The sequence below is a fragment of the Hippopotamus amphibius genome, chromosome 15 (assembly GCF_030028045.1).
Source record: "Hippopotamus amphibius kiboko isolate mHipAmp2 chromosome 15, mHipAmp2.hap2, whole genome shotgun sequence".
NCBI classification, from domain to species: domain Eukaryota; kingdom Metazoa; phylum Chordata; class Mammalia; order Artiodactyla; family Hippopotamidae; genus Hippopotamus; species Hippopotamus amphibius.
This window is the reverse complement of record NC_080200.1, coordinates 14,928,057-14,954,561: the sequence shown is the minus strand read 5'-3', so window position 1 is coordinate 14,954,561 and position 26,505 is coordinate 14,928,057. Positions and strand designations below refer to the sequence as shown.

Sequence of the window (26,505 nt, the reverse complement as noted above, 5' to 3'; positions counted from 1 at the left end):
CATGGAAGGGGTCCGCACTGAGAGTGAACCCCCACAGGGAAGGGGCGCCCTGCGGTCCCCCTCTCTTTTTGGTTCAAGTCTTGTCACCACATCTTGACTCAGGGAGGAGGCTCTGGGGGGCTCCATCTCAGGGTGGTCCCTGTTGTTCCCTGGAACTCAGAGTTGGGGTGCTGTCCCTTCTCCCAGGGAGCACATTGTGTCTCCGAGGTGAAAGCTAGGTGAGAGCCTCTTAAAGCCCCCAGTTATGGATCCCCAGGACCCATAAAGAGCACCGAGTGTCTAGAGGGGAGCCACCCCCAGTACTTCCACATCTGGCCACGTCCTCACAGCTGGACACAGACCTTTGCCTCATCCCTTCAGTGCGATCTGGCCATATGGATGCATGGGGAAGTCCTGTCTTGGTTTGGGGGCACAGGCACTGGACAGTAGGGGGCTGGGACCCCAGGCCCAGCCTGAGCAAGAGCGACCCCCATCCCTGTGCGCGGGGCTTTGTTTCTCTCGGCAGCACTAATGGGAGACAGCCAGGCTGAGGAGAGGGTTGGCGCTGGGCCCCAGCGGGAGATGTGGGGGAAGGGCAGGGAGGGAGGGCTAGGCAGACCGTGGGACCCCAGAACCCAGTGGCCTCACTGGCTTGTGAACGTTTCCAAATGGAAGGTGTCCCCCAGGATGTAGGGACACTTAGTGTGTGTGTGTGTGTGTGTGTGTGTGTGTGTGTGTGTGTGTGTGTGTGTGTGTTTATCCCATGCTGGGAGAAGCTGTGTGCTTATGGAGGGACCTGGGGTCCTCTGTGAGTCTACTGTGACCAAGGTTGTGTCTTTGTCAGGAAACTTGTGCTGGGGGGCATGTCACCAGGTTGCAAAATGATGTGTGCCCACCAGTCACCAAGGCCACCATTTATCTAGCCGGGTCTGTGCCAGGGGCTGGCAGCTACGTGTGTGAGTGTGTGTGAGAAACTGTCTGACAGAGTGGCCTCATTGAGGGGTTTATGTGGGGAGCCTGAGACTGTGGGTGTGTCTTTGTGCAGAAGACTTGCTGCCTGCCTTGTAAGTGCCCATATTGTCTCTCTTTGTTAATGTCACTGTGAATCTGTGAGTGTGTGTGTCTCCTAGGCTCTGAGCCTAGAGTGTATGGCTGTGTGTGTGTGCAGCAAAGGTCCTCTCCATGTGATTGGCAGTGTGGACCCTGGGTGGGTGAGTGTGAGATGTGGTCTGTGTACAGAGTTGGGGAGCGAATGGGGGAGACATTGACAGGGGGTTCAGGTCTCCAAGGGGCAACCCAGGATGATTTACTGAGCACAGTTTCCTTTCTTCTTCAAGGAGTTCCATGCTCGAGCCCATGCACACAAATACGCCCTGACTCCAAGGCCAGTAACACATACACACATGTGCTCATAGCCCCTGCTGAGGGGTACTTGAACCCACACATGCAGAGACCACACTGGGTCCCCTACACCCCACCCAGTGCATATTGCTGCTGCAGACCCTCGTATATGTTCACATACCACAGGATATCCTTGCATGGACACAGCACCCCAATGCACACTCAGGCACAAACACACAAAAATGCCTGCTGGGAAACTCACCCTCACTCAGTGCCTTCTGAGACAGGAGGTGGGTGAAGGAGGGGGACACACACACACACACACACACACACACACACTCTCTCGCTCTCTCTTTCTCTCTCTTTTCCCGGGCCGCCCCTCCCCCAAAGCCCCACGGGCCCCCACTTGCATATGCATGAGGCTCATGCATTATTAATGAGGGGACAAGCCCCAGACAGCTGTGTAAATGCTCACCTCTGGTGGCCCTGGGGAAGAGGTATTTTAAGAGAAGGGATGTGGGTGTGTGAAGGTGCAATTGGAGGGGATGGACTGTGTGTGGGAGGGCTTGGGGGGAGGGGGAGGGTACTCCTGAGCCTGTGTCTGTTACCTTGTCGGACCACCATTGTATATTTGAGTGTGTACACAAGGCTTTGTGTATAAGAAGCTGTTGTTTAAGTGAACATTTCTTGGACTTCACGAGTCTTAGCTCACTCCATTCTCACAATAACACTGTGAAGGATGTGCTGGGTGATCCCCATTTTACAGGTGGGAAAACTGAGGCACAGAGTGATGAAGCAACTGTCTAGTGTCATGCAACATGTAGGGAGTAGAGGCAGGGCTTGAAACCAGGTCATGTGGATATAGTCTGAGCTCTTAACCGTACAGAGTATGTGTGTGTGTGCACCTGCGTGAGAATTCTCTGAACTTGCCCCCTCCTAAGGCTCTCCTGGGGCAGGCGCAACCCAGAATTCTGCTCCACCCTCGAATACCCATCCAGGCCTTCAACAGCCATCAGGGGACCCCGCCCCGCTCAGGGTTCCGAGGGGGAGAAGCGAGGACAGCCTGGCAGGGAGGCAGAGGTTGCTGAGGTTTACAGGTTGGCAGTTAGGGGCACTGTCCCAGGACCTGGCCTCTGCCCTGCTGTGCAGTCCTAGGGAAGCCGCTCACCCTTTCTGGACCCCGAGGTGTTGCCTTTAGAAGGCAAGGATACCAAGTGGGCATTGCCTCTGCATTGCCGCCCAGAGTTCAGCACCACGGACAGGTCCCTGGCCTGCCTCCTTACGGGGGCCGCTGGGAGCTGGGAGCTGGGAGCCGGGGGAACTGGCGGGCCCAGCTGTCCCCCACAGGACCCTATTCTGGACTCCACCCACACTCCCCTACTCAGGGATATTCTTTTATTAGGAGCAGGGTGCAAGGGCTGGGTTTGTAGGTGATGTTCTAAAATCCCATCTGCTCCCAACTTCTGAGCAGCACCCCTCCCTCCCCCGGAGAGGGGTACAGAGAGGGGGGTTCCAGAGGGGTGGGAGGCGCCACCACCCCAAGGTTTCTAGTCTCTGGAAGAATGTGAGGTCTGGGAGGGCACTGCTATGTCCCAGTGTCTAGAATGGGCCTTGCTCTCAGGTAGTGCTCAATATTTGTCCACTTTATGCTCACGTGCCACAACCCCTATAGAAGTCTAGACCCACCACCGGAGTGTCTCTGTGGACCTAGAAGGCATCTTCACCAGTCAGTATGAATTCAGGGGGAGGATGGGGTGGGCAAGGGTGAGGCCCCTTCTTCCAGCTGGGACTTGGCAGCTCTTCAAAAATCCCAGAAACCAGGAATAGAATCTTGGCAGCAACCAAATCCTGGAATTGAAGCTGAGAATCATGTCAGTGAGCAAACCCAGATTACAGGCTGGCTTGGAGTCCAGCCTGCTGCCAGAATTGGGGACCCCTGGCAGACTAGGGCTGGCTCTTGCCCTGTAGGAGCCCCCAATTTGATTTGGGAGGCCAACTTGAAAAATGGGATTTTGATCTTGGCTATGTTAAAGTCAATAATAATAATAACAGCTGAAATGTACTCCTTCATGCCAGGCAGTTCTAAGCATTTTATATGTATTGACTATATTGGCTCATCTATTCCTTCCAACTACCTGATGTTATCCCCATCTGACTTGCAAAGAAACTGAGGCACAGAGAAGCTAAGCTACTTGCTCAAGGTCACCCAGCAAGGAACAGGCAGAGGCAACCCCAGGTTTGATTCACTCCAGCACCCATGCTCTGACCATAAGACTTCACTGCTCGGATTCTGAAGTCAGTTGGTCCTGGGTTCAGATCCTGGCTCAGCCCTTGCTTGCAGACTGAGTGACCTTGAGTGACACACTGGCCTCTCTGAGCCCAGGTTTCCAGATCTGTAGAGTGAGAGGAATTGGTCCTTTCATGCTGACTGTCTAGGAGGGTTGTACTCACCCCTTCCTTCCTCTCCATCTTGTTTCAGGTCCAGGATGGGGACCGTGTCTGTCTGGGTCTCAGGCCTCCTGATTCTCCAGATGCTGCTCTTTGTGGCTGGGGAACAGGGTGAGTTGGCTTGTGGGGTGGGAGAGGTTGGGGTCTGGAGAGTTGACAAGAGGAGGCAGCTTTTTAACTTGAGAGCCTTCTCCTGCTGGTTCTCTGGCTTGGTCTGGAGAATAAAATGAGAATAGATGAAAAAAGTCTTTGAACAGTCAAAAGTGAATAAGACACCTGAGAGGTTATTTTTAGTCATTGCCAGCGGAGGCTAGAGGTTCCCGCCTCTCACTGTTTTGCTGAGATGAGCTGAAGAGAGAGAGAGGAAAAAAAAAGAGGGGGAGAGAACAGTACAAAGATTGATTAGTGATGCCTGCCATGGGTGGGGCAATAGAAATAAAGGTCTGTGTGCCTCTGCCTAGCGTCTCCCAAGTAGTGGTCAAAAGTCCAGACTTTAGAAATGCCTCCTGTGGCCTTATGCAATTATAATGATGTCTCTGAGCCTCAATTTCCTCAACTCCCCCAAAAGAGGATGAGACATGGCTACCTCTGCAGATGGTTATGAAAATCAAATGAGCTGATTGCTATTTATAAAGTGCCTGTTATATAGAAGGTACTCCACAAACACTGTTTCCTTTCCAATGGCTGCCTCTCGTTTAACTTTTGGGGAAACCATGGCTCAGAGCAGAACAGTGACTTTCCCATGGTCACATAGTGAATCAGTGACACTGAGAGTCAAATCCCTGGCCTTTGATTGGAGGCAGAACTATGAAGGAATTCAACCCCATTACCCCTCTTCAGCTCACAGACTGGGGTACAGATCAAAGATCTGTGTACTGCATTGTGATGTTGTGTAGGCAACGCAATCTCTCTGGCCTCAGTCTTCCTATCTGTAAAGTGAGGAAAATTGCAGTCTCTGCTGGTCCTTGCCACTCAATCAGGCTCTCTTTCCACCTTCTCCACCCCAGGCACACAGGACACCACCGCTGCTGCCGCTGCTGAGAAGGGACTCCATATGCAGAAGGTGGGGTCTGGGTCGGTGCGGGCTGCACTGGCAGAGCTGGTGGCCCTGCCCTGTCTCTTCACCCTGCAGCCACGGCCAGGTGCAGCCCGAGAAGCCCCTCGGATCAAATGGACCAAGGTGCGGACTGCATCAGGCCAGCGGCAGGACTTGCCCATCCTAGTGGCCAAGGACAACGTGGTTCGAGTGGCCAAGGGCTGGCAGGGACGCGTGTCGCTACCTGCCTACCCCCGGCACCGGGCCAACGCCACATTGCTACTGGGGCCACTGAGGGCCAGCGACTCCGGGCTCTACCGCTGCCAGGTGGTGAGGGGCATCGAGGATGAGCAGGACCTGGTGCCCCTGGAGGTGACGGGTCAGTTGGGGGAAGGGGAAGGGCCAAGGCTGGGACGGGGAAGCCCATCCACTGAATGTCACCTTAGAAATTACTCCCTGGGGAATTCCCTAGTGGTCCAGTGATTAGGACTCCGAGTGTTCACTGCCAAGGGCACAGGTTTGATCCCTGATCGGGTAGCTAAGATCCCACAAGAAAAAAGAAAGAAAGAAAAAGAAATGACAGAAGGAAGGAAGGAAGGAAGGAAGGAAGGAAAAAGAAAAGGAAAGGAAAGGAAAGAAAAGAAAAGAAAAGAAAAGAAAAGAAAAGAAAAGAAAAGAAAAGAAGAAAAGAAAAGAAAAAGAAATCACTCCCTGATCACTGATTCGCTTTCAGTTCTTCTGATAAAGTCATGCAGACAGTCTCCATGGGTACTCCTCTCTCTTAACCTCTGTCTCTCTCTTTTAGCTAAGAGAGAGCAGTCTCTGGTTCAGTCTCTTAGGGACCACATCATTTCACAGGATGTCTTTTCTTTTTTCCCCTACAGGATTTCATAACCTCGTTTTAAGTCCATTTCATGGGTACCTACTTTCACATAAGGCAAAGGATATTGGCTTTTTATTTAAAATAGGAATACAAATTTCCTTTTAAAAAAATACATGTTTTTAAAAGTGAAGTTCTTTTTAAAAAGTTAATTGAAAATATATATTAAGTAAATAAAATGCTTAAATACCTGCTTAACCAATTCCTATATTAAGTTCTTTCTGTTGAAATATTCAGTATAGTTTGTTTTCCTTAATGGAACAAGATGAACAAGGCCAAAAAAAGTTTTTTTTAATTGTTAAAGCAAAGTCCTAGGACAGGGCATGGCACACAGAAGATGCTCAATTGATATTTGATGACTGAATCAATGAATGGATTTCTGGGTGGAGAATATCCTGTGGACTACTACTAGAAGGTCAATTTCCCTTAACCTATGTTGGCCATGAGCAAAGTCCCTGCACCCCCTGTTCTGCAGCACAGTCTTTCCTCACCCAACAGTGTCTCACTGCATATTTTATGGGGTCCACCAGTCATCCCCTTTCCAAGGCCTTGTTCTCAAATCTGATAAACCTCAAAGAAAACTGATAAGTGGTGAAAGAAGAGAATTCCACCTCTGGGTTTGTTTAGTCCATTCATTCAGCCAAACATTTATTGAGCAGCTACCCCATGCCAGCCTGGTGCTGACGACACAGCCATGACTGAGACATAGCTGCTGCCTTCTGGGAGCTCTCAGTTTGATAAAATGGAGCAAAATGTTTAATTCCTTTGTTTTGCTCAGCCATTTCTCTCATCCCTCAATCAGAATTTGAGTCACAGTGTGCTTATTGATGCTTCATGCCCTGGCTTACATGTCACCTCCTCCAGGAAGAACTTTGGTGACTGCATTTCTAAGCTGGTCCAGAACCACATTTGATCACCCATTGCTGCCTTTTCTTCCCCTATCAGTGCATGTACTTAATTCCTTAAAGGCAGAATCTCTCTCTCACTCTTCTCCATGCCTCCTGTCACCTCCAGAGCCTAACCCTGGGCATGAAGAGTGCTATCTTTGGAGTCAGGTCTTCCAGGATATAAATTCTGGCTCTCCCTTATTCAGGTTATGTGGCCCTAGACCTGTCCCTCAAGCTTTCTGAGCTTTAGTTTTCTCCTCTGGAAATGGGGATAATCATAGGGTTGTTGTAAGATTTCAATGAGATAATGCTTATAAATGCTTTTTACATAGCAAATATTTAACAAATTCTAGCCCTTTATGGCCATTGCTATCAGTTTCATCATCTGTAAAATGGGGACATATCAGTCTCATTCCCCATCATCGCCCTAGTACTGTGCCTGTTGCTGAGTGAACAGACATGGTACAGGGCAGCGTAGGGCAGCAGGTCAGTTATTATCAGACTGGCTGGTGGGGGGGCATTCTGTAAGAGGGAGGTCTGTTCTTGAAGATTCCAGCGTAAATCAGCCCCCTATCCTGGATGTTTCCACATAGGTGTTGTGTTCCACTACCGAGCAGCCCAGGATCGCTACTCGCTGACCTTTGCTGAGGCCCAGGAGGCCTGCCGTCTCAACTCAGCCACCATTGCAGCCCCGCGGCACCTGCAGGCTGCCTTTGAGGATGGCTTTGACAACTGTGACGCCGGGTGGCTCTCTGATCGCACGGTTCGGTGAGGGGGGTACACAGGGTAGGGAGATGGGGAGCTAGCCCCTGGAGAAAGATGGTCCTTGGGGGCCCCAGGAGCACACATCTGAGAGGGACCCCCACCTTGTCTTGTCAGGTATCCTATCACCCAGTCCCGTCCTGGTTGCTATGGTGACCGTAGCAGCCTTCCAGGGGTGAGGAACTATGGGAGGCGAGACCCACGGGAACTCTACGATGTGTATTGCTTTGCCCGTGAGCTGGGGGGTAAGTCTGGGGCTGGCAGAAACCCCACTTCCCTGAGCCCATTTACCCTCTCTAACCCCCATTCTTCCCGAAGTCCTTGCCTAGCTCTCTAGTTTCATCCCTCTCTAAACCTGCAGCCAAGACCTGGGTCCACCGGTTCCCTCAGCCTTCCTCCACTCCTTGAGCCCCTCTCCTCTGTGCCCCTACCCTCTCTCTGAGCCTCTTCCCTCTCTGAGGCCTTGTCCCCTTCTCTGAGTCTCTCCCTGTCCCTGGCCCCCTCTCCCTCTTCCTACTTCCCTCCTCCTCACTGAGCGCCCCCTCACCAAGGCCCTCCCTCTCTCTGAAGCTCAACTCGCTAAGGGGCCTGAGTTACCTCACTTGTAAAAAGAAAGTGAAGCCCCCTCTTAGCACTGCAGGAGAAGAAACGACAGTGATGTCCTGGCGATGGGGGCACGCAGCTGCGGCTCCCATACCCAGCCAGATCAGGACTATTCGGGGTGGGACCCCCTTCCCGGGCTCCGTGGGAGGGTCCCTGGGACCCCCTCTGACCTTCTCCCGCGCCTTCCCGCAGGCGAGGTCTTCTACGTAGGCCTGGCCCGCCGCCTGACGCTGGCCGGCGCGCGTGCCCAGTGCCGCCGCCAGGGCGCCGTGCTGGCCTCGGTAGGACAGCTGCACCTGGCCTGGCATGAGGGCCTGGACCAGTGCGACCCGGGCTGGCTGGCCGACGGCAGCGTGCGCTACCCGATCCAGACGCCGCGCCGGCGCTGCGGGGGCCCAGCACCCGGCGTGCGCACCGTCTACCGCTTAGCAAACCGCACAGGCTTCCCGGCGCCGGGAGAGCGCTTCGACGCCTACTGCTTCAGAGGTGCGTGTGCGGCCACGCCCCTTGGGGGGTGCGTCCCCTGGTGGCCACGCCCCAAGGGCAGGCACCTTGATAACGGCCACGCCCCTGGGAGCTCGGCTTTCTAGTGGAGGTTGAGGCCAGGCAAGGGAAAGACAGGTGAAAACTTGCTCCGCGGTGTGCCACGGCCCCAGAGAAAAGTCATACCCTGAGACAAGCTTTCGGTGGGAGCCCCGCCTTAGAGGAGGATAAGCCCCAGAGAAGGCCAAGCTCTGGGGGGAAGTCCTATTTAGTGGGTGGGCTATGTCTCCCGAGATCTCTGAGAGACACACCCCTGGATGGAGCGTTTCTTACCTGGAACCTTGCCCATGAGCACCCGCTGGGGAGGAAGTGATGCCTCCACTAGCCGTGCCCCCTGATCAAGGCCACACCCCCAGGGATGGGTCCAGGGATGACCCTCACCCTTGGGGTGGAGCCACACCATCGGAAGGTGCAAACCTCAAGTCCAAGGAGCTGAGTCTTATATGTAAAGGGGGAAAAAAATCTCTTCATAGGAAGGCCATGCTTTTTCTTCCGGGGAAGAAGCCACAGCCTGGGTCTGACCTGCCCCCCTGAGAGTTGGCCTCTGCCTGAGCTTCACCCACCAGCCAAGCTGCCTCTTGACCCTTTACTGTGGCCAGTTGACTCTGACCTTGACAGTGAGCCCCAGCCTGAACAGTGGGGATGATAACTTTGCACCTCCATCTCTCAGTTTGGGGGATCCCAGAAGCAACCCAGAGAGACAGAGGGGCACAGAGAGACAGAGATACATAGAAGATCTCTGCTGTAGCATGCTAGAATGAGGGTAGACTTCAGGCAGAACGTCCCAGCCAGCCCCCGGGCCTAACACAACCTCTTCTACTTTCTCTCACAGCTCATCACCCTGCATCACAACATGGAGACCCAGACACCCCCTCATCTGGGGATGAGGGGGAGATTCTGTCCGCAGAAGGGCCCCCCGCCCGAGAACTGGAGCCCAGCCTGGAGGAGGAAGAGGTAGTCACCCCAGACTTCCAGGAGCCTCTGGTGTCCAGTGGGGAAGAAGAGCCTCTGGTCTTGGCAGAGAAGCAGGAGTCTCGAGAGACCCCCAGCCCTGCCTCTGGGGGCCCCACACTGGCCTCAAGGCCTGCTCTGGAAGCTGAGGAGGTGTGGTTGAGCACAGTGGCCCCCAGCCTCAGCAGCGAGGAGGCAGGCCCTTCGGTGGGCATGCACACAGAGGCAACCCCAGCCAGCACCACACCCAGGAGGAGGGGGCGCTTTAAAGGGTTGAATGGGCGCCACTTCCAGCAACAGGAACCCCAGCGAGGGCTGAAGGGGGTGCTCGAGGCCAGCGTCCAGCCCCCCACCCCAGAGGCTGCTGGGAATTACGTGGAGCCTCCCCTGGCCACAGGAGCCACAGATGCCTTGGGGAGTGGCCGGAGCCAAAGCCCCTGGGCTGTGCTGACCAATGAGGTGGATGTGCCTGGAGCTGGTGAGTGGGGATCAAGGGGGAGATGGGACCTGCCTGGGGATCTAAGGGGGACAGGGGAGGAGGCTGCAAATCACCGTTGGGTCCCCTGGCCTCATCAAGCCTCAGAAGACCCCTCTTCCTCGGGCCTGGAGCCAAGGAGACAGTCCGCAGAAGGAGCTGCTGAGAGATAATTATAATTACTGTTGATATTGTTTCAGGTTCCCCTGGTGGCAGGAGCCCCCCAGAGCCCTGGCTGTGGCCCCCAACCGTGGTCCCACCCATCCTCCCAGACCCCAGCAGAACCCTTGGCCTGGAATTAGAGGAAGCCAAGGGCCCCAGTGTGAGGCCAGACACCCCTGACCTGCCCTGGTCCCCCTCGGAAGCCACTGCCTTGGCTCCCAACCCCTTGAAGGGCCCCAGCACTGCCCGCTGGGAGGCTTCTCCAACAGTCACTTCTTCAGACCTCCCCGTCATGGCCATGCTTCGTGCCCCCAAACTGTGGCTCCTGTCACACCCTACACCCCTCCCCACCGAGGCCCGTGGGGTCAAGGGGCATAGGGAGGCCGTGGCTGCTGCCCCACCCTCCCCTGCCTCGGAGATCGAGGCCAGCCCCCAGGATCCCATCCATCCAGAAGTGCATTCCCCGCCCTTCTCCTCGGGCCTGACAGTGCAAGGTGGAGAGGCCACGTCCCCGACCCCCAGCAGCCATGGAGAAGAAAGTCCTACAGCCCCTTTGCAGGCAGCCACAGACACACAAGCTGGCGTCCGTCCTAACTCCCTCAGAGCAGACTTTGGAAAAATTGAGGGGACCCGCCCTACTGGGCTCAGCAAAGCTGAGCGCCCCAGATCCAGCCCACAGCTTTCTGTGGATGGGAATGTGGTGGCAAACGTCGCTCCCACAGAGACTGCCACCGAGCCCATGGGAGCCGGAGGCATCTCGGGGTCTGAGTCTGGGGTCTTCAACACAGCAGAGAGCCCCACTTCCAGCTTGCAGGCCACCTTGGACGAGGCACAGGGCACGCGGCCATCGCTGCGCAGTGGAGGGCCAGACCCCCACTCCCCATCTGCACCCTTGGGGGTTCCTGGAGTCTCCTTGATGCCCAAGGTCACCCTGCGTTTGGAGCCTTGGGCTGCTGCAGATGGAGGAAACGTGGATCCCATGGATTCCACGACCACACTAGACACCAGCGATGCTGGGGGGAATTGGGAACCTGGATCCCACGTGGTTGAGGGAGCTGAAAGCCCCACCTTGAGCCCTCAAATGGCTGCGGATACAAGTGAGGTGATGTCCCTCGTGTCCCTGGACCTGGGGGAAAAGGTTGGGGTCCTGGCCGTGTCCACAATGGCCTCCTCAAGCTCCCAACCACATCCAGAGCCGGAGGGCCAGATAGTGACCCAGAGAACCTTGGGAGCCTTGGAGCCTCCATTTGAGGGCATCCCCTCAGGGGAGCCCGTTCTTCCTCCTTGGACACCGACAGCAGCCAGCAAGGACGAACCCATTTCAATTTCCTCGGGGGAGCCTACAGTGCCGTGGGACTCCCCCAGCACCCTGCTGCCTGCCTCCCTGGGCCCAGAGGAGTTTGAGCTGGAGGTCCTGGCGGGGAGCCCAGGTGTGGAGAGCTTCTGGGAGGAGGCAGCAAGTGGAGAGGAGCCGGCCCTGCCAGGGAGCCCTGCAAATGGGAGTGCAGAGGAGGGTGAGTTCCAAGCTCGTGGTCTCATCCAGGCCACTGTGTTTGTGCTCGGGGACCAGGGGCTGGGGGTGGCCCAAAGCTGGGGGGAAGGATTGTTCTTGGGTGCCTGGGAAGGTTTCTAGCAGGGGGTGATGCTGAAGGTGGGAGCTCATTAGGCAGAGTTGAATTACGGAAAGTGTATTCCTGACAGAGGGACTAGCCTGGGCAAAGGCCAGGAGGTAAAGTTGCATTTGATGTGTTGTACGCGCAGTGAGTCATGAAGCAATGATAGGTGTTGGGCGGAGTTTGGTTCTGGGGATGAGGGGCCAGTAAATCACATTGGTGACCATTCTGAGCTGACAGTGCTGTGCGATGCTGGGGTCCTGCCTTCAGCGACGCCCCAGCCTGGGGATGACAGAGCTGGATACAGGTACCCGCACCCTGGGGTGGGGCCGGAGGGAGGAGGCATGGCAGGGAGGCCTTTCTGGACAAGTGTTGAATTGCAGCTGAAATTCAGTGGTGCAAATTGTAGGGGGCCTCAAGCCACAGGGAAAGTGGGTGCCCGGAAGGGGTGGGAGTGGTGGGCGTGACCCCCATTTTGTAGACAGCAAACTGAGGCTCAGAGAGGTATATCTCTACCAGCTAGTCCGTGATCAAACCTCAGTTGGCACCCACACGCACATGTGTCTTGGTTGCTCTGTGCCCAGCGGAGTCCAGAAAAAGCCACCTCCTTGTTCTCCTGGGGCCAGATCTGCCCATAACTCAGCCTGCAAATTCCAGCTCTTTATGTTTTAGGTCCTGCCGTATTGAGCTATTTTTTTTGGTCAAGTGAGCTTTGAAAACAACCAAAAAAGGAGAAGCGAATGAAAAGGCACTTTTTCTGAGTCGCAAAACACTCTTATTAACACAATTGGTTTTACACTTGCTCCTTTTTTTTGAAGGCAAAGTGTCGCGGTGATGGAAATAGCGCATGCAGGGTTTCATCACCCACCCTGTCATCTCTGGACTGTGTCCGGGGCTGCATCTTCTTTTCTTAGATGCCCAGCGGGCAGGCGGACCCTGGGCAGGGGCACTCACATCAGTAAACGTTGATGCTTATTGGTGGCTGCCCTTGTGCTTGGGTTGTTCTGAGCACTTTACTGGAATCCTCTTGGTTATTTTTTTTTTTTTTGGGGGGGGTACACCAAGTTGGTTATTCTTTTTTAATGTCCTTGAAGAACAAGTTCTAGTAGGATCCTTACTTTACAGACGGGGAGACTGAGGCACAGGGAAGTCAAGTGACTGGTGCAGAGTCGTGTTGCTGGGGCGTGAGAGCCATAAGATCTGAATCCCGGCCGTCTGACAATAGTCTCTGTCTCAATCGCTGGGCTCTAAGTTGCTTATTTCATTGGCGTAGAACAAAACAAAACGAAACGCCCTGAGGTCTTGGGGAGGGGGACAAGCTCACCCTGGGAGGGGCAGAGAGGAGACTGGTTGGGGGGGATGGGCAGAGGGAAGGAGGCTCAGTGCCAAAGGAGCTAGAGAAGGAGTGGTCCGAACGGTGGAAGTGAGACCACATAGAAGGGTGCTAAGGAAAGTGCGTTGAGAGGAGCCCCTACGGCCATGGCTGGATCCGTCTTGGACTTTGTTGGTTTTTTGGTTCCAGACGCAAGCCGTTGGCAGCCGGGGTGGAGGGAGGCAGCCAGTGCTGGGGGAGACCCGGCGCCTACTCACCTACTGCTTGCAGCAGAAATGCTAATGAAGCCAAAAATAAATGCAGCACCAGCAAGCGACTGAGTCACCGCCAGTCTGTGGGCAGGTGTCAGCAGCTCGGGGCACCTGGTGGGGCTTACACGTCCCAGCGCCTGGCAGCCCCACGCGTGTGCCTGCATGTGCCGAGGTGGCACCAGGCACAGACATAGCCACAGGCCTCTCTGGCCATCTGTGGGGGTACACGCCACGGTCCCGGGGACAGGCTTCAGTCACTGCAGGCAGGCCAGTGGCTACCTTTATTCGGTTAGCAAGCAACTATTGAGTGCTTGCTGTCTTCCAGGCACCATGCTGAGACCGAGTCCCTTGTCCTCTGGAAGCTGACATTCTAGAGCAATACTCTAGAACTTTCCCAATGATGGAAATGTTCTCGATAGCAACCAGCCGTCGGAGGCTACTGGGCACTTGAGATGTGGCTAGTGTGACTGAGGAACTGCATTTTAACTTTAATCCATTTTAATTAATTTAAACTTAAATAACTCTGCGTGGCTGCCATGGGGAACATCACCGCTCTGGGGGGAGGCGTGGATAAGAAACGATGGTTCTAATAAATCATATTGGAGGTTAGAAAGTAATAAAGACAAAAGAGAAAAGTAAAACAAGGGATGAGGGATGCCAGTGGGTGGGTTTTGGTTTTGGTTTTGGAAAGGGGGTTAGGATGAATTTGAGCGAGACTGAAGGAGCTGAGAGAGGAGCCATGCAGAGATCCGGGGGAAGAGCAGTTCAGGCAGAGGGAACAGCTTGTACAAAGGCCCTGAGGCAGGACTGTGCTTGGTGTGTAGGAGGAACAGCAGGGCCAGTGTGGCTGGAGCGGAGTGAGTGAAGGAGGGAGAGGAGGATCAGGCAGGGAGATATTGGGGAAGATTGCACAGAGCCCTGTGCGCTGAGGTAAGGATTTTGGCTTTTCCTATGAGGGCAATAGGGAGCCATGGAGGAGTCCAGGCAGAGGAGGGACATGACCTGAGTCAGGTTTACATGGGCTCCCTCTGGCAGCTGTGAGGAGAACAACCTGTGAAGGGTGAAGGCAGAGGCCAGAAGACCAGGGAGGAGGTGACTCTTTGTTATCATGTCAATCTCTTGTAGGGCCCCAGACCAAGACAAAACAGAAACAAATTCTAGGTTCTAGGGGCTGGAGAGAGGGCCTTAAACTGGGCTTCCAGAGCCCCATAGGCCAGTCTTGGCTCTTGTACTGTACTGCTGTGTGGCTTTGAGCTAAGCCCTGCCCTTCTCTGGGTCTCAGTTCTAGAATCTTGCAGTGGAAGGGTTGACACTGTCCTGACAGGGGATGGGGGTCATCTGGGGTACATGGGGCTTCTTTCTCTGCCCCTCCCAGTCTCCAGGGTGGAGACCACCCACCAAGGCATCTGGGCCTCTGAGATGGGAAGGGGGGACCCTCCTGCCTCCAGGAAACCCAGCTGAGGAATGAGAGAGGGGGACAGGGCCTCACATTCAACTCCCCTTGGGTGCCCTGTCCATGTTGAGACCCATCAAGAGGCCCCAGGCTGCTATACAGAGAGCCAGACATGGCATTATGGTCAGGACTGGGAGAGTAGGATGAGCTATTTTTATTTTCATTTTGTAAACAAGGCAACTGAAATTCACAGAAGTAATTTGCCCAGGGTTCCCTAGTGAGTGGCAGAGGTAGGAATTGAACCAGCCTCTCTGACTGCACAGCCTTTGGTTTTGACCGCTATAATTCATCACTTCTCCACACTGTAACCACTGAGGTTATGTCAGAAGAGGTTGAGCCATAAGGATGAAGGAGGTGATTGTTTCCACTGGTCCCAGTGCTGTTCATACCCCATCTGGAACCTATGTCCTATACACACTACCAAATGTAAAATAGATGGCTAGTGGGAAGCTACTACAGAGCACAGGGAGACCAGCTTGATGCTTTGTGAAGACTTAAAGGGGTGGGATAGGGAGGTTGGGAGGGAGACTCAAGAGGGAGGGAGGGGGACTCGAGGGGGGGGAGTCAAGGAAGGGAGGGAATACGGGGATATGTGTATAAAAACAGATGATTGAACCTGGTGTACCCCCAAAAAAATAATAAAAAAAAAAAAAGAGGGAGGGGATATGGGGATATATGTATACATGTGGTTCTTTCACTTTGTTGTACAGCAGAAACTGACACAATAGTGTAAAGCAATTATATTCTGATAAAGATAAAAATACAACACAATACAATACAATACAATACAATAACCTCTGTCTACTTCTTTGCCCCAAAGTATGAGAAGCACAATGACCAGCTGGGTATTTCTAGAAGGGGGATAAGTCAAGGAGGGCACTTTTAAACCATGTTCTAGAAGAAGACTTCCTAAGTGAAGGTGCAGGAATCCCATTCTAATTCAGTCCAAGGAAGGACTTTGCCATAGGCAGGGCATCCTACGGGTGCTTTGGGGCAGTTCCTGGAAAGAGTCAGCTCAACACTGGAGCATGTGAGAGGAAGTTGGCAGTCACTTATTGGGAAGTTATAGAGGGGACTCCACAGAGAGGGGTTGAATGAGAGGGCCTTTAGGGGTCTGAGGTCTGGATTCCCTGGGAGGCAGACTTGCTGGTCTGACTCTTTCCTGTACTCCTGTCCGTCTTGCAGTCCCCTCGGATCCCTGTGAGAACAACCCTTGCCTGCATGGGGGCACCTGTAAAGCCAGTGGCACCATGTATCGCTGTAGCTGTGACCAGGGCTTCACCGGAGAGAACTGTGAGATCGGTGAGTACCCCAGACTCAGGATCTGAAATAGACTTGTTTGACTCAGAGCCCTGGGGTCTATCCCAGCGGCCGTCCCCATGAGGACTCAGGGATCACAAGATGCTCGCTTCAGATGCTCCTTTCGCCTCTCTCTCTCCTTGGCTCCAGTAAATCAGCCCCAGCACCAACCATCTGAGCTTTCATCCTCCGGGCTGAGGCTCTGGTCTGCTGTCTTCCATTACTACCAGGTAGGGGTGGGGGAGGGGAAGACAAAGGGATGGTAAGGCTCAGGCTCCCACCAGCAAAGGGCCCCAGGGGATCTCCTACCCTCTCCTGGGTGGGCAGGGGTATAGGCGCCACTACCAGAACTGTCAGATGCTAGCCCCAGAGCCCAACGTAAGATATATGACACATTATGAAATTATAACAGTAAGTGATATAATGTCTTGAGCTCTTCCATTGACTGTACTCACAACCACCATTGAGGGGGTGCTGTTATTATCACCACTTTGCAAAAAAAAAGGAAACTGAGTTTCAGAGAGGGCACGTGCCTTGCCTGGCCTCATACATGCCTCAGGCACTAACTACACAGGGATTGGTACAAGAGGGGCTTGGCCAATAGCTCCCTGTACCTACACACAGCTTCATGACTCTGTGCAAATCCTTGTACATGCTCTGGAACCCAGTTTCCCTAGGTTCCACATTCTGAAGCCCCTTCCGCCTCGACATTCCATGGGTCTGTTTTCTAGACCCACCCTCACTGTTCTGGAGTCAGGGGGAATGTTGGACACGCTGTAGCCTTCAGCCAGCCCAGTGGCATCTGCTCTCATCGATGCTAATTCATGTCAATTGTGTGAGGTTCCACCCCCTTGACCTCCAGAGTCATTGGGCCATCAGAGCAGACCACCGCTGTTGTCCTCAGGTCTGGGATAGATTTTTTTTTTAATATATTTACTGATTTATTGGCTGTGTTGGGTCTTTGCTGCCCGCGGGCTTTCTTTAGTTGCGGTGAGCAGGGGCTACTCTTCGTTGTGGTGCACAGGCTCCTCATTGCCGTGGCTTCTCTTGTTGTGGCACACAGGCTCTAGGCGCATGGGCTTCATTAGTTGCTGCACATGGGCCCAATACTTGTGGCATATGGGCTTAGTTGCTCCGCAGCATATGGGATCTTCCTGCAGCAGGGATCGAACCCGTGTCCCCTGCATTGGCAGGTGGATTCTTAACCACTGCACCACCTAGGAAGCCCCTGGAATAGATTTTAAAGTCATGAGCTAATCTTCTGCCTGGTTCTCCATGGTGACTCGGAGCCAAGGGGAAGCTGACCTCTGACTCGGCCCCACCTTCTCCTCCAGATATAGACGACTGCATCTCCAGCCCCTGTGAGAATGGAGGCACCTGCATCGACGAGGTCAACGCCTTTGTCTGCCTTTGCCTTCCCAGCTACGGGGGCAGCCTCTGCGAGAAAGGTGAATCTCTGCCGAGACCCCAGAAACAGTACTAGGAGTGGGGTTGTGTGCTGGGCCACAAGCTTCCCACACAGGAAACTGCAGGTCTCTGCCTCTGGTTCCATGGCTGTGAGTCAGACAGGCAGGAGGCGAATTATTTTCTTGAGATAAAATTCACATAACACAGAATGAACCTTTTTAGCAAGTACAGTTCAGTGGCATTCAGTACATTCACGAAGCTGTGCAACCACCACCTTTAGCTAGTTCCAAGACATTTTCATCATCCCCAAAGCAATCCGATACCCATGAGCCATCACTCCCCATTCCTCCCCTCCAGCTCCTGGCAACCACTAATCTACTTTCTGTCTCTATAGATTTGCCTCTTTTATATGTTTCATATAAATGCAGTCATACGCCATGTGTCTTTTTGTATCTGGCTTCTTTCACTCAGCATGATGTTTTCAGGTTTCATCCACATTGTAGCACGTGTCAGTGCGTCATTCCTTTTTATGACTGACTCATATTCCATTGGATGGGCCGCATTTTGTTTATCCATCCATCACTTGACGGACATTAGGCTTGTTTCCTCCTTGTGGCTAATGTGAATGGTGCTGCTATGAATATTCACGTACAAGTTTTTGTGTCAATACATTTTCCGTTCTTTTTCTTTCTCCCATTCTTTTTGGTGTATCCAGGAGTAGAACGGCTGGGTCATACGGTAATTCCACGTTTAGCTTTTCGAGGAGCCGCCAGACTGTTTTCCACAGAGGCTACACCATTTTACATCCCCACCAGCAAAGCACGAGGGTTCCAATTTTGCCATATCCTCACCAATGCTTTTTATTTTCCTTAAAAAAAAAATTATAGCCATCCTAGGGGGTATAAGGGAGTATTCCATTGTGATTCTGATTTGTGTTTCCTAATAATTCACGTTGTTGAGCATCTTTTCATGCGCTTGTGGCCATTCGTATACCTTTTAGGGAGAAATGTCTATTTGAGTTTTTTTTCCCAAGAAGGAAATTTTAGACCTTCCCCAAACCCTATCCTGAGTTCCCAGGATGTGGCCAGATCAGAGAAGGAGACCTCGGAGCTGGCATGGGAGGGGATGGGTGTAATGATTTTCCAGTTGAATCTCTTCCTGCAGCAGAGCAAAGAAGTGCATATGGGAAGAGGGAGGTGAGAGGATGGGGGGACAGAGCGGGGAGTGGGGCATGGGCCCAGGGAGAGGGTCGATTTAGCCCCGCAGTGACCTTGGAGTGGGCCCTCTGTCTGGTGGGCTGGCTGTGCTCATGGCTGGCAAGGCAGACCTCGGTCTGGGCCCAACCCCCCTCATTCTCCCTTTCCACCTCCCAGACACAGAGGGCTGTGACCACGGCTGGCACAAGTTCCAGGGCCACTGCTACCGCTACTTTGCCCATCGGCGGGCATGGGAGGATGCCGAGAGGGACTGCCGCCGTCGAGCCGGCCACCTGACCAGCATCCACTCACCTGAAGAACACAGCTTCATTAACAGTAGGGACTCTGGGGTGGGCAGGTTGGCCTTTACAGCCCCTTGGTCAGGGGATCCCCCCAGGGTCCTGAAGACACCACCTTACTTTTATATATATATATATTTTTTGGGGGGGGAGGCGGGGTGCTGTGTGGGATCTTTTTTTTTTTGTGTGTGTGTGTGTGTGTGTGGGATCTTTGTTGCTGCGCGCAGGCTTTCTCTAGTTGTGGCGAGCAGGGGCTACTCTGCCACTGCAGTTTGCGGGCTTCTCACTGAAGTGGCTTCTCTTGTTGCGGAGCATGGGCTCTAGGTGTGCGGGCTTCAGTAGTTGCAGCATGTGGACTTAGTAGTTGTGGCTTGCGGGCTCTAGAGCGCAGGCTCAGTAGTTGTGGCATGTGGGCTTAGTTGCCCCGCAGCATGTGGGATCTTTCCAGACCAGGGCTCGAACCTGTGTCCCCTGCATTGGCAGGAGGATTCTTAACCACTGAACCACCAGGGAAGTCCCCTGACTTGTCTTTATTGTTTCCTCTGGCCTTTTGTTTAAGCCACAAATTGTGACAAGGCCAGGAGCCTCATTCCAGCCCTTTCTGTGCCCCACCCCCACTCCCCAAGTATGAGGGCAGCCAGAGTCTCAGCCTGCTAGGGAATGGGGGAACGTGGCCTCTAGCCCATTCCCCCCAGGCTGGCAGAGGGGCTGGTTCCTCCCATCCAACTGAAACCCAAAACTGGGGGAGGGGCTCTGGGTTTCATTCTCACCTTCCTCCCCTCCATTCTCATCTTCATCCACTTCCCCTTCCAGCTCACCTTCAGGCTGGGGAGGGGGCTGAGTGTCCCCTCCCACACCCCACACCTGGCCTCCAGCCAGCAACCTAGGCTGGGGGAGGTGCAGGTCCCCAGCCCTCACGACCCCCCTACCCCACAGGTTTTGGGCATGAAAACACGTGGATCGGCCTGAACGACAGAATCGTGGAGAGGGATTTCCAGTGGACGGACAACACGGGGCTGGTGAGTGGTGGCAGCCTGGGGGCCTGGGTCCCTGCAGTCAGATGGTTGACTTGGGCCCTGCCTAGAATGGAGAGTTCTGGGTAAGCTGCCGTGGCCTGGTCCTCTGGCTTTACGTCACTGTCTTGTGCAAAGTCATCACTGCAGGTGGCCATCGAAGGTCCTCAGTGGTTTTGAGTTGCTGGAGTTGGTAAAGGAGCTTCAGGGAAGTCCCACCTCACCCTTGACTTCCCAGCCTTGTAAACAGCCGCGTTGAGGCTACAAACCTAGGACTCAGTTTGACGCCCCCATCTGGTCCACCAGCCATGGACACTCAAATGTGCCCATCTCCCTCCATCCCCCTGCCTGTGCAGCCTCCCTTAGCACTCACTTGGACGCCTGAAGCAGTTTCCTCAACCACCACTTCTTGTTGCCTGCACTCCTGCCCCTTTACCTGGCGGCTGTGGGGACTTTTTAAAAATTTGTGGTGAGATTCACATAACATAAAATGAATCATTTAAAAGTAATTCAGTGGGCTTCCCTGGTAGCACAGCGGTCAAGAATCCACCTGCCAATGCGGAGATCACGGGTTTGAGCCCTGGTCCGGGAAGATCCCACCTGCCGCGGAGCAACTAAGCCAATGTGCCACAATCACTGAGCCTGCGCTCTAGAGCCCATGAGCTGCAGCTAATGAGCCCATGTGCCGCAACTACTGAAGCCTGTGTGCCTAGAGCCCGTGCTGCACAAGAGAAGCCATCACACCAAGCAGCCCGTGCACTGCAACCAAGCGCAGCCCCTGCTCACCGCAACTAGAGAAAGCCCGTGTGCAGTAAGGAAGACCCAACACAGCCAATAAATAAAAATAAAATAAATGAGTTAATTAAAAGAAAAACAAGAATTTGCAGATCTTAAAAAAAAATTCTTAAAAAATAAAGTAATTCAGTGACTTCAGTACTGTCACAATATTGTACAACCACCATCTTGATCTAGCTCCAAAATATTTCCAGCATCCCAAAAATGTAACCCTGTACACAGGGGCCTTTTATTCATTTTAAAAATTTATTTATTTATTTATTTTGGCCACGCCGCATGGCTTGTGAGATCTTAGTTCCCCAACCAGGCATTGAACCTGGACCCCCCAGCAGTGCAAGTGCAGAGTCCTAACTGCTGGACCGTCAGGGAACTCCCCATAAGAGCCTTTTAAAAATCCTACATCAGATCAGGATTCTCCTTGCTTCAAGCCCTCTCAAGATAAAAAAATCTACCTCCTCCTGCTGTGAAAAACAGTCTGGCACTTCCTCAAAAAGTTAAACCTAGAATTACCATATGACCCAGTAATTCTACTGAGCCTGCACTTTAGGGCCCACGAGCCACAACTACTGAAGCCCACGTGCCTAGAGCTGGTGCTTCGCGACAAAAGAAGCCACCGCACTGAGAAGCCTGTGCACCACAACGAAGAGTAGCTTCCACTCGCCACAACTAGAGAAAGCCTGCGCACAGCAGTGAAGACCCAAGCAGCCAAAAAGTAAAAAAAAAAAAAAAAAAGCACTGATACATCCCACAATGTGGATAAACTTCAAAACATTATGCTCAGAAAAACACCAGACCTAAAAGGTGTCACATTGTATGATTCCACTTACATGAAATAACTAGAATAGACAAATCCACAACCACAGAAAGATCAGTGGGTGCCAGGGACTAGGAGGAGGCTGGATGGGGAGTGACTGTTTAATGGGTACAGAGTTTCTGTTTGGTATGATGAAAAAGTTCTGGGAACAGACAGTGGTGATGGTTGCACAACATTGTGAATCTAATTAATGTCGATGAACTGGACACTTAAAAATGGTGGAAATATTTTATGTTGTATATTTTTTACCACAATTAGAAAAAGAAAAAAAAACCACCTCCTCTCCTCTACCATGAGAACTAGTCCTGGCCCACTTTCTGACCACACTCGAACTGTATCAAGCAGCTCCAGCCCTCTCAGTCTCTGTCCTGTTCCTCAGACAGGACGAGCTCAGTCCTGCCTCTGGGCTTTTGCACTGGCTATTCCCTCTGCTTAGAACTCTGTTCCCTGCCTGCATTATTCTTATCCTTGGGTCTTCAGCTCTCCTGTTGCCTCCTCAGGATCACCTTTTGTTCAACTCTTTATCTAACAATGAGTGACCCATGTGGAAAACAGACGGTCAGGGAGTGAGACAGGAGGCAGGAGGACCAGGGAGGAAGGGACCACAGCCTCGCAGCTAGAGGAGGGTTGACTCACACTGCAGTGGCAGCCACCCTCAGGGCAGGCAGAACAGTGCCCATTGTAGAGATAGGAACACTGAGTCCCTAAGAGTTTGAGTGGTCTGGGTAGGGGAGTCCCACAGTGCCAGTGCCAGAGCCTGGGTCAGGATGCAGCTCCCCTGAGTACCCCCTGCTCCCCACTCTTACAGCAATATGAGAACTGGCGGGAGAACCAGCCGGACAATTTCTTCGCGGGTGGGGAGGACTGTGTGGTGATGGTTGCACATGAGAGCGGGCGCTGGAATGATGTTCCCTGCAACTACAACCTCCCCTATGTCTGTAAGAAGGGCACAGGTATGCTGCTACTCTCCCTGCCCCCGCCACCTTCCCTCCTGCTTGTCACATTCACTGGTTCATTGTTTTATTTAAGTTTGTAAATGTAGGAGACAGTCCAGACCAGTTTTCACTCTTCAGCACTATGTGGGGGTACCCATCCCCCTCAACCCTTGCCAACTCTATGTGTTCTCAAACTTTTTGTTCTTTGTTCATATAAGTCCTGAAAAATCAGTATCTCATTGTTATCATAGTTTACGTGTCTTTGAGGGCGAGAATAACCAGCTCTTCATATGTTGATAAGCTACTTGTATGTATTTGATTTCTTGTGACCTACCCGTTCATCTCCTTTGCCTAATTTTCTGTCGGTTCATTGGTCTTATTGATTTGTAAGAGCTCTTTACATATTAGGGAACCATATGTGTGTGTGTGTATATGTATGTGTATATGTATTTTTCATGTCCACCTTTCTCGTATACTTTTCTTCATTCTCACGTCTGTTTTTTTGCCAATCTTCCTTTCCTTTCTTCCTTTCATTTGCTCAGATTATCCTTGTCTCCCATCTTCTTCATTCCCATCATGCACAAGCATTAGGGAGTAGGATGTGTACAGAAGGTCCCTGCCCCTCAGGGGCTCCTGGTTGGGTGGAGGAGACAGACACATTCACTTCTAGCCCTTTGAGGTCACAGCTTGGCAAAGGGTGGGACCTGTTGAGGGTTCATCTCAACAAGAGATGCAACCAGTTCAGCCCCAGTCCCGTCCACTTGTCTAACTGGAGGTTCCTCTGTCCCCAGTGCTGTGTGGTCCCCCTCCAGCAGTGGAGAATGCCTCACCCATCGGTGCCCGCAAGGCCAAGTATAATGTCCATGCCGCTGTACGCTACCAGTGCGATGAAGGGTTTGTTCAGCACCACGTGGCCATCATCCGGTGCCGGAGCAATGGCAAATGGGACCGGCCCCAAATCGTCTGCACCAAACGTAAGTGCCTTCCCCCAGACATCCCAACACAAGTTTTCAGCTACTTGTAGTCTGCAATTAAACATCTCACGTCTACACACATTGATCTGGCTGAATGTCTGCCCGCTAATATGACCTCTGCAGATAAGTGAGAACTTCCCAGCCTGCCTGGTGTTCCCTCCATTTCCCTCTCCCTCGAGGAGGCCCGCTCCATCAGGCCACCCACCTCTCACCAGCTTTTGCCACTTCCCTGTCCTCCCTCACTTCCCTGCAGCCAGACGGTCCCATCGGATGCGGCGACACCATCACCACCATCACCACCACCACCAGCATCGCCACCACAAATCGCGCAAGGAGCGCAGAAAACACAAGAAGCACCCAGCAGAGGACTGGGAGAAGGAAGAAGGGAATTTCTGCTGAAGAAGCAGGCAGAAGAAAGCACAATCCCCTTCCCACACCTCCCCTGGAGCCTTCACCTGGGGAGACAGAGCCCAGAGAGAAACAAGAGGGTCCGGAAGCCCCTGAGCCCCAAACCACATCCCCCCATATATAACCATTTGTAAAAAGCTCCTCTCTCCTCTTTCTTACATATACAAGGTCCTCTTGGCAGGTGCAGCCATGTGTCTGAAAAGTCAGTTCGAGTCAGGCTGAACTCTGGGAGCATCTCCCAGTGGAGGGAAGCACAATTGTCAAAGATCATTCTTTCCACTGGTTTAGTCTTTTGTTGGCAAGGCTGATTGCCACTTGCAGAAGTAAGGCTTTGATGAGGGTGCAAGAATGTGTGTTTGGATGTGCATTAGGAATTACTTTTACCACCAGAGTTTCAGATTTAGTAAACTGTCAGATGTCCTAAATGCAGGCTGAAGCCCTTAGTGAAGGTCATTGGCTTTGGGAGTAGAAAATTACGTGGAAGCACACTGCTTGAACTTGATGACTGCTCTTCCTTCACCTTGGACCTCAGCCCAAGTTCGGTCCTTAATCTTGGTGGATAAACCCAGTGCGGGAATCCTTTGTACTGAATTTTAGGAATGTTTTTTAGAACAACAGCCCTCCGTGCCCTCAGAGTTAGAGGTCAGAAGAGTCAGAGAAATTTGTGGGCAATGAAGGGAAGTTGTATTGTTTTCCCTCCCAGGTCTAGTCCAGTGCTGAGATTTGGTGGTTCTGCATGTGTGGTGAATTTTATATACACATACACACACGCACACACACATGAAAGGATGTTTAGGGCTCGACCAGCTCAGATTTCCTCCCCCTCCATCTCTCAGGGAGACAAAGAACCTCCTTCCTGGACCAAGGAGGTGCCAAGTTTTCTATCTCAGTGCCCATATCCATCCTTCAAGCAGACATTGGTAGTGCCCCTGCCCTGGGTCCCACCCCTACCCTCACCCCATCCCTGTCTCCATTCATTGCCTGGTGGACTAGAAATGCTTAAAACTTGAAGTAGTGACATCTACCCGCAGTCATGTAGAGAGATGTGCAGTGTTAAAACTGAAACATACACACATTTTTCTCTCAGTTTTTTAATTTTTTAAGTGCTACAGAACTCACCTTGCCTTCCTCCCCGGAACCTGCAACCTATAAAAGTCTCCCCAAGCCAGAAGTCAGGATTCAGCTTCCTGATCTCTGGCAGGCAAGATCCATAGCTTTTTCTTCATGTCTTTGTCCACTCTCAACCTCTCTAGTTTGGGTAACATTTGTGGATTAGTGTTTAAAACCACAGTGGAGGATAGCCCTCTGCAGGAAAGAAAAATAAGCAAATGTACGCTCCATCTAAGGGTTCAGTAGAGAAAGAAATGTGTTGCCTGAGCCTAGATCCCTCCTGGGAAGTAATAATCACAGTAGACACCTGTGGAGTAGGTATCATGCTAAGGACTTACACTGCCTCCTCAAATCTTCTTAGCCCGGTGACTTAGGAACCATTATCTCCCCATTTTACACAAGACAAAACAGAGGCTCAGAAAAGAGAAAGGCACTGGCTAGCAAGACAGGAATAAGGATTTCGTCCTGCCTCTGGCTAACTCCAAACCCTGCTCCCTATTTTAGGGGAAGGAACTGAAACCTAATCATGCTCTAACACACAGGATGGTTTAGGAAAAGACTGAGAAGTGCAAACTAGACCTGCATCCTTAACCCTGCTCTAGACATTGTCCACTGTTCCATCTTATGGTTATTGTTGAGAAACTCCAGGGATATAGGTCTGCCTACCTTTGATAATTCCTCTTGGTTTAGAAAATATAAAAACAGTAACATATCTTCAGTCATCCATGTCGTAAAAGGATTTTCCTTTGTTTGGAGTGGTGGGGGGGCTCTGGGGATGCAACTTTTTTGGAGGGTGTTGGTTTATGCTCCTTGCCCTTGGCCCCCTCAGCCCTTTGCCCGGCCCCCACCCCAGCTCCGTGGTGGGAGGGGGCTCTGATCTTTTCTAAAGTGGGTAGTTTGTCTTTTGGTCTTTCCCTTTGAGATGTGCGTGTGTGTTTGCGTGTGCTGCGTGCGTGGCATGCGTGTGAGTGTGTGTGCGCGTGAACAGCTTTGGAGCCCGTTGGTTTTGCTGTCAGCTGCAGTGTTCCGTGGGTCTGTGGTATCTGACACTGTGGACATTAATGTACTTCTTGGACATTTTAATAAAATTTTTTAACAGTTCAAGCTGCCTCCTGTTGCCTTCCTTCATCCATTCAGTCAGCAAGGACTTACTGAGCAGCTATTATATGCCACGTACTATGCTGGGTGCTGGGGAGATAGTGGTGAACAGAACAGATGTGGGGGTTGGTCAGAGAAGGCTTCCTAGAGGAAGTGAAGGGAATCTAAGGGAGGAAAAGCATTAACTAAATGAAGAAGGGAAGAAAGGAAGAGAGTTTCAGGCAGAGGGAAAAGTGAAAATGAAAATCTTGCAGAAGGGAACATGGTTCATTTGAGAAACAGCAAAGAGTCCATAGTGGCTGGAGTAGAGTGACAGAGGTAGACAGTGGAGGGAGATGAGGTCAAAGAGGTAGAAGATGGATCGCCCAGGGCAATATGGGTTGTAATGAGGCATTTGGGGGCTTTATTTTAAAGCAGTAGTGGCAACAAGCAACATAAAC

General features: G+C 52.4%; 1 protein-coding gene across 3 annotated transcripts; it reads left to right on the top strand.

Moving 5' to 3' along the window:
• The first annotated feature begins 3,806 nt into the window (after positions 1-3,806).
• NCAN (neurocan) lies at positions 3,807-26,071 on the top strand. 3 transcript variants are annotated; one of them, XM_057709235.1, is made up of 15 exons: positions 3,807-3,879; positions 4,776-5,183; positions 7,165-7,339; positions 7,451-7,578; positions 8,129-8,422; positions 9,312-9,908; positions 10,106-10,591; positions 10,646-11,581; positions 15,903-16,019; positions 17,351-17,464; positions 18,797-18,955; positions 19,855-19,937; positions 22,349-22,493; positions 23,267-23,449; positions 23,703-23,977. In XM_057709235.1, the coding sequence occupies exons 1-15, from the start codon at positions 3,807-3,809 to the stop codon at positions 23,846-23,848; spliced, it is 4,044 nt and encodes a 1,347-aa protein (XP_057565218.1). In that variant the 3' UTR covers positions 23,849-23,977. The 3 variants fall into 3 exon arrangements, with proteins under 3 accessions (XP_057565218.1, XP_057565219.1, XP_057565217.1); XM_057709236.1 differs by having other exon boundaries at positions 10,106-10,606; positions 10,673-11,581; XM_057709234.1 differs by having other exon boundaries at positions 10,106-11,581; positions 23,703-26,071.
• The last annotated feature ends 434 nt before the right edge of the window (positions 26,072-26,505 follow it).

What these genes read in the sequence shown, in the direction of transcription:
- NCAN (XM_057709234.1), top strand. Translation starts at nt 3,807, where the DNA reads ATGGGGACCGTGTCTGTCTGGGTCTCAGGCCTCCTGATTCTCCAGATG. An exon ending in CGACGCCTACTGCTTCAGAG is followed by an intron (nt 8,423 to 9,311) that starts GTGCGTGTGCGG and finishes TTTCTCTCACAG; the next exon opens with CTCATCACCCTGCATCACAA. An exon ending in AGAACACAGCTTCATTAACA is followed by an intron (nt 18,956 to 19,854) that starts GTAGGGACTCTG and finishes CCTACCCCACAG; the next exon opens with GTTTTGGGCATGAAAACACG.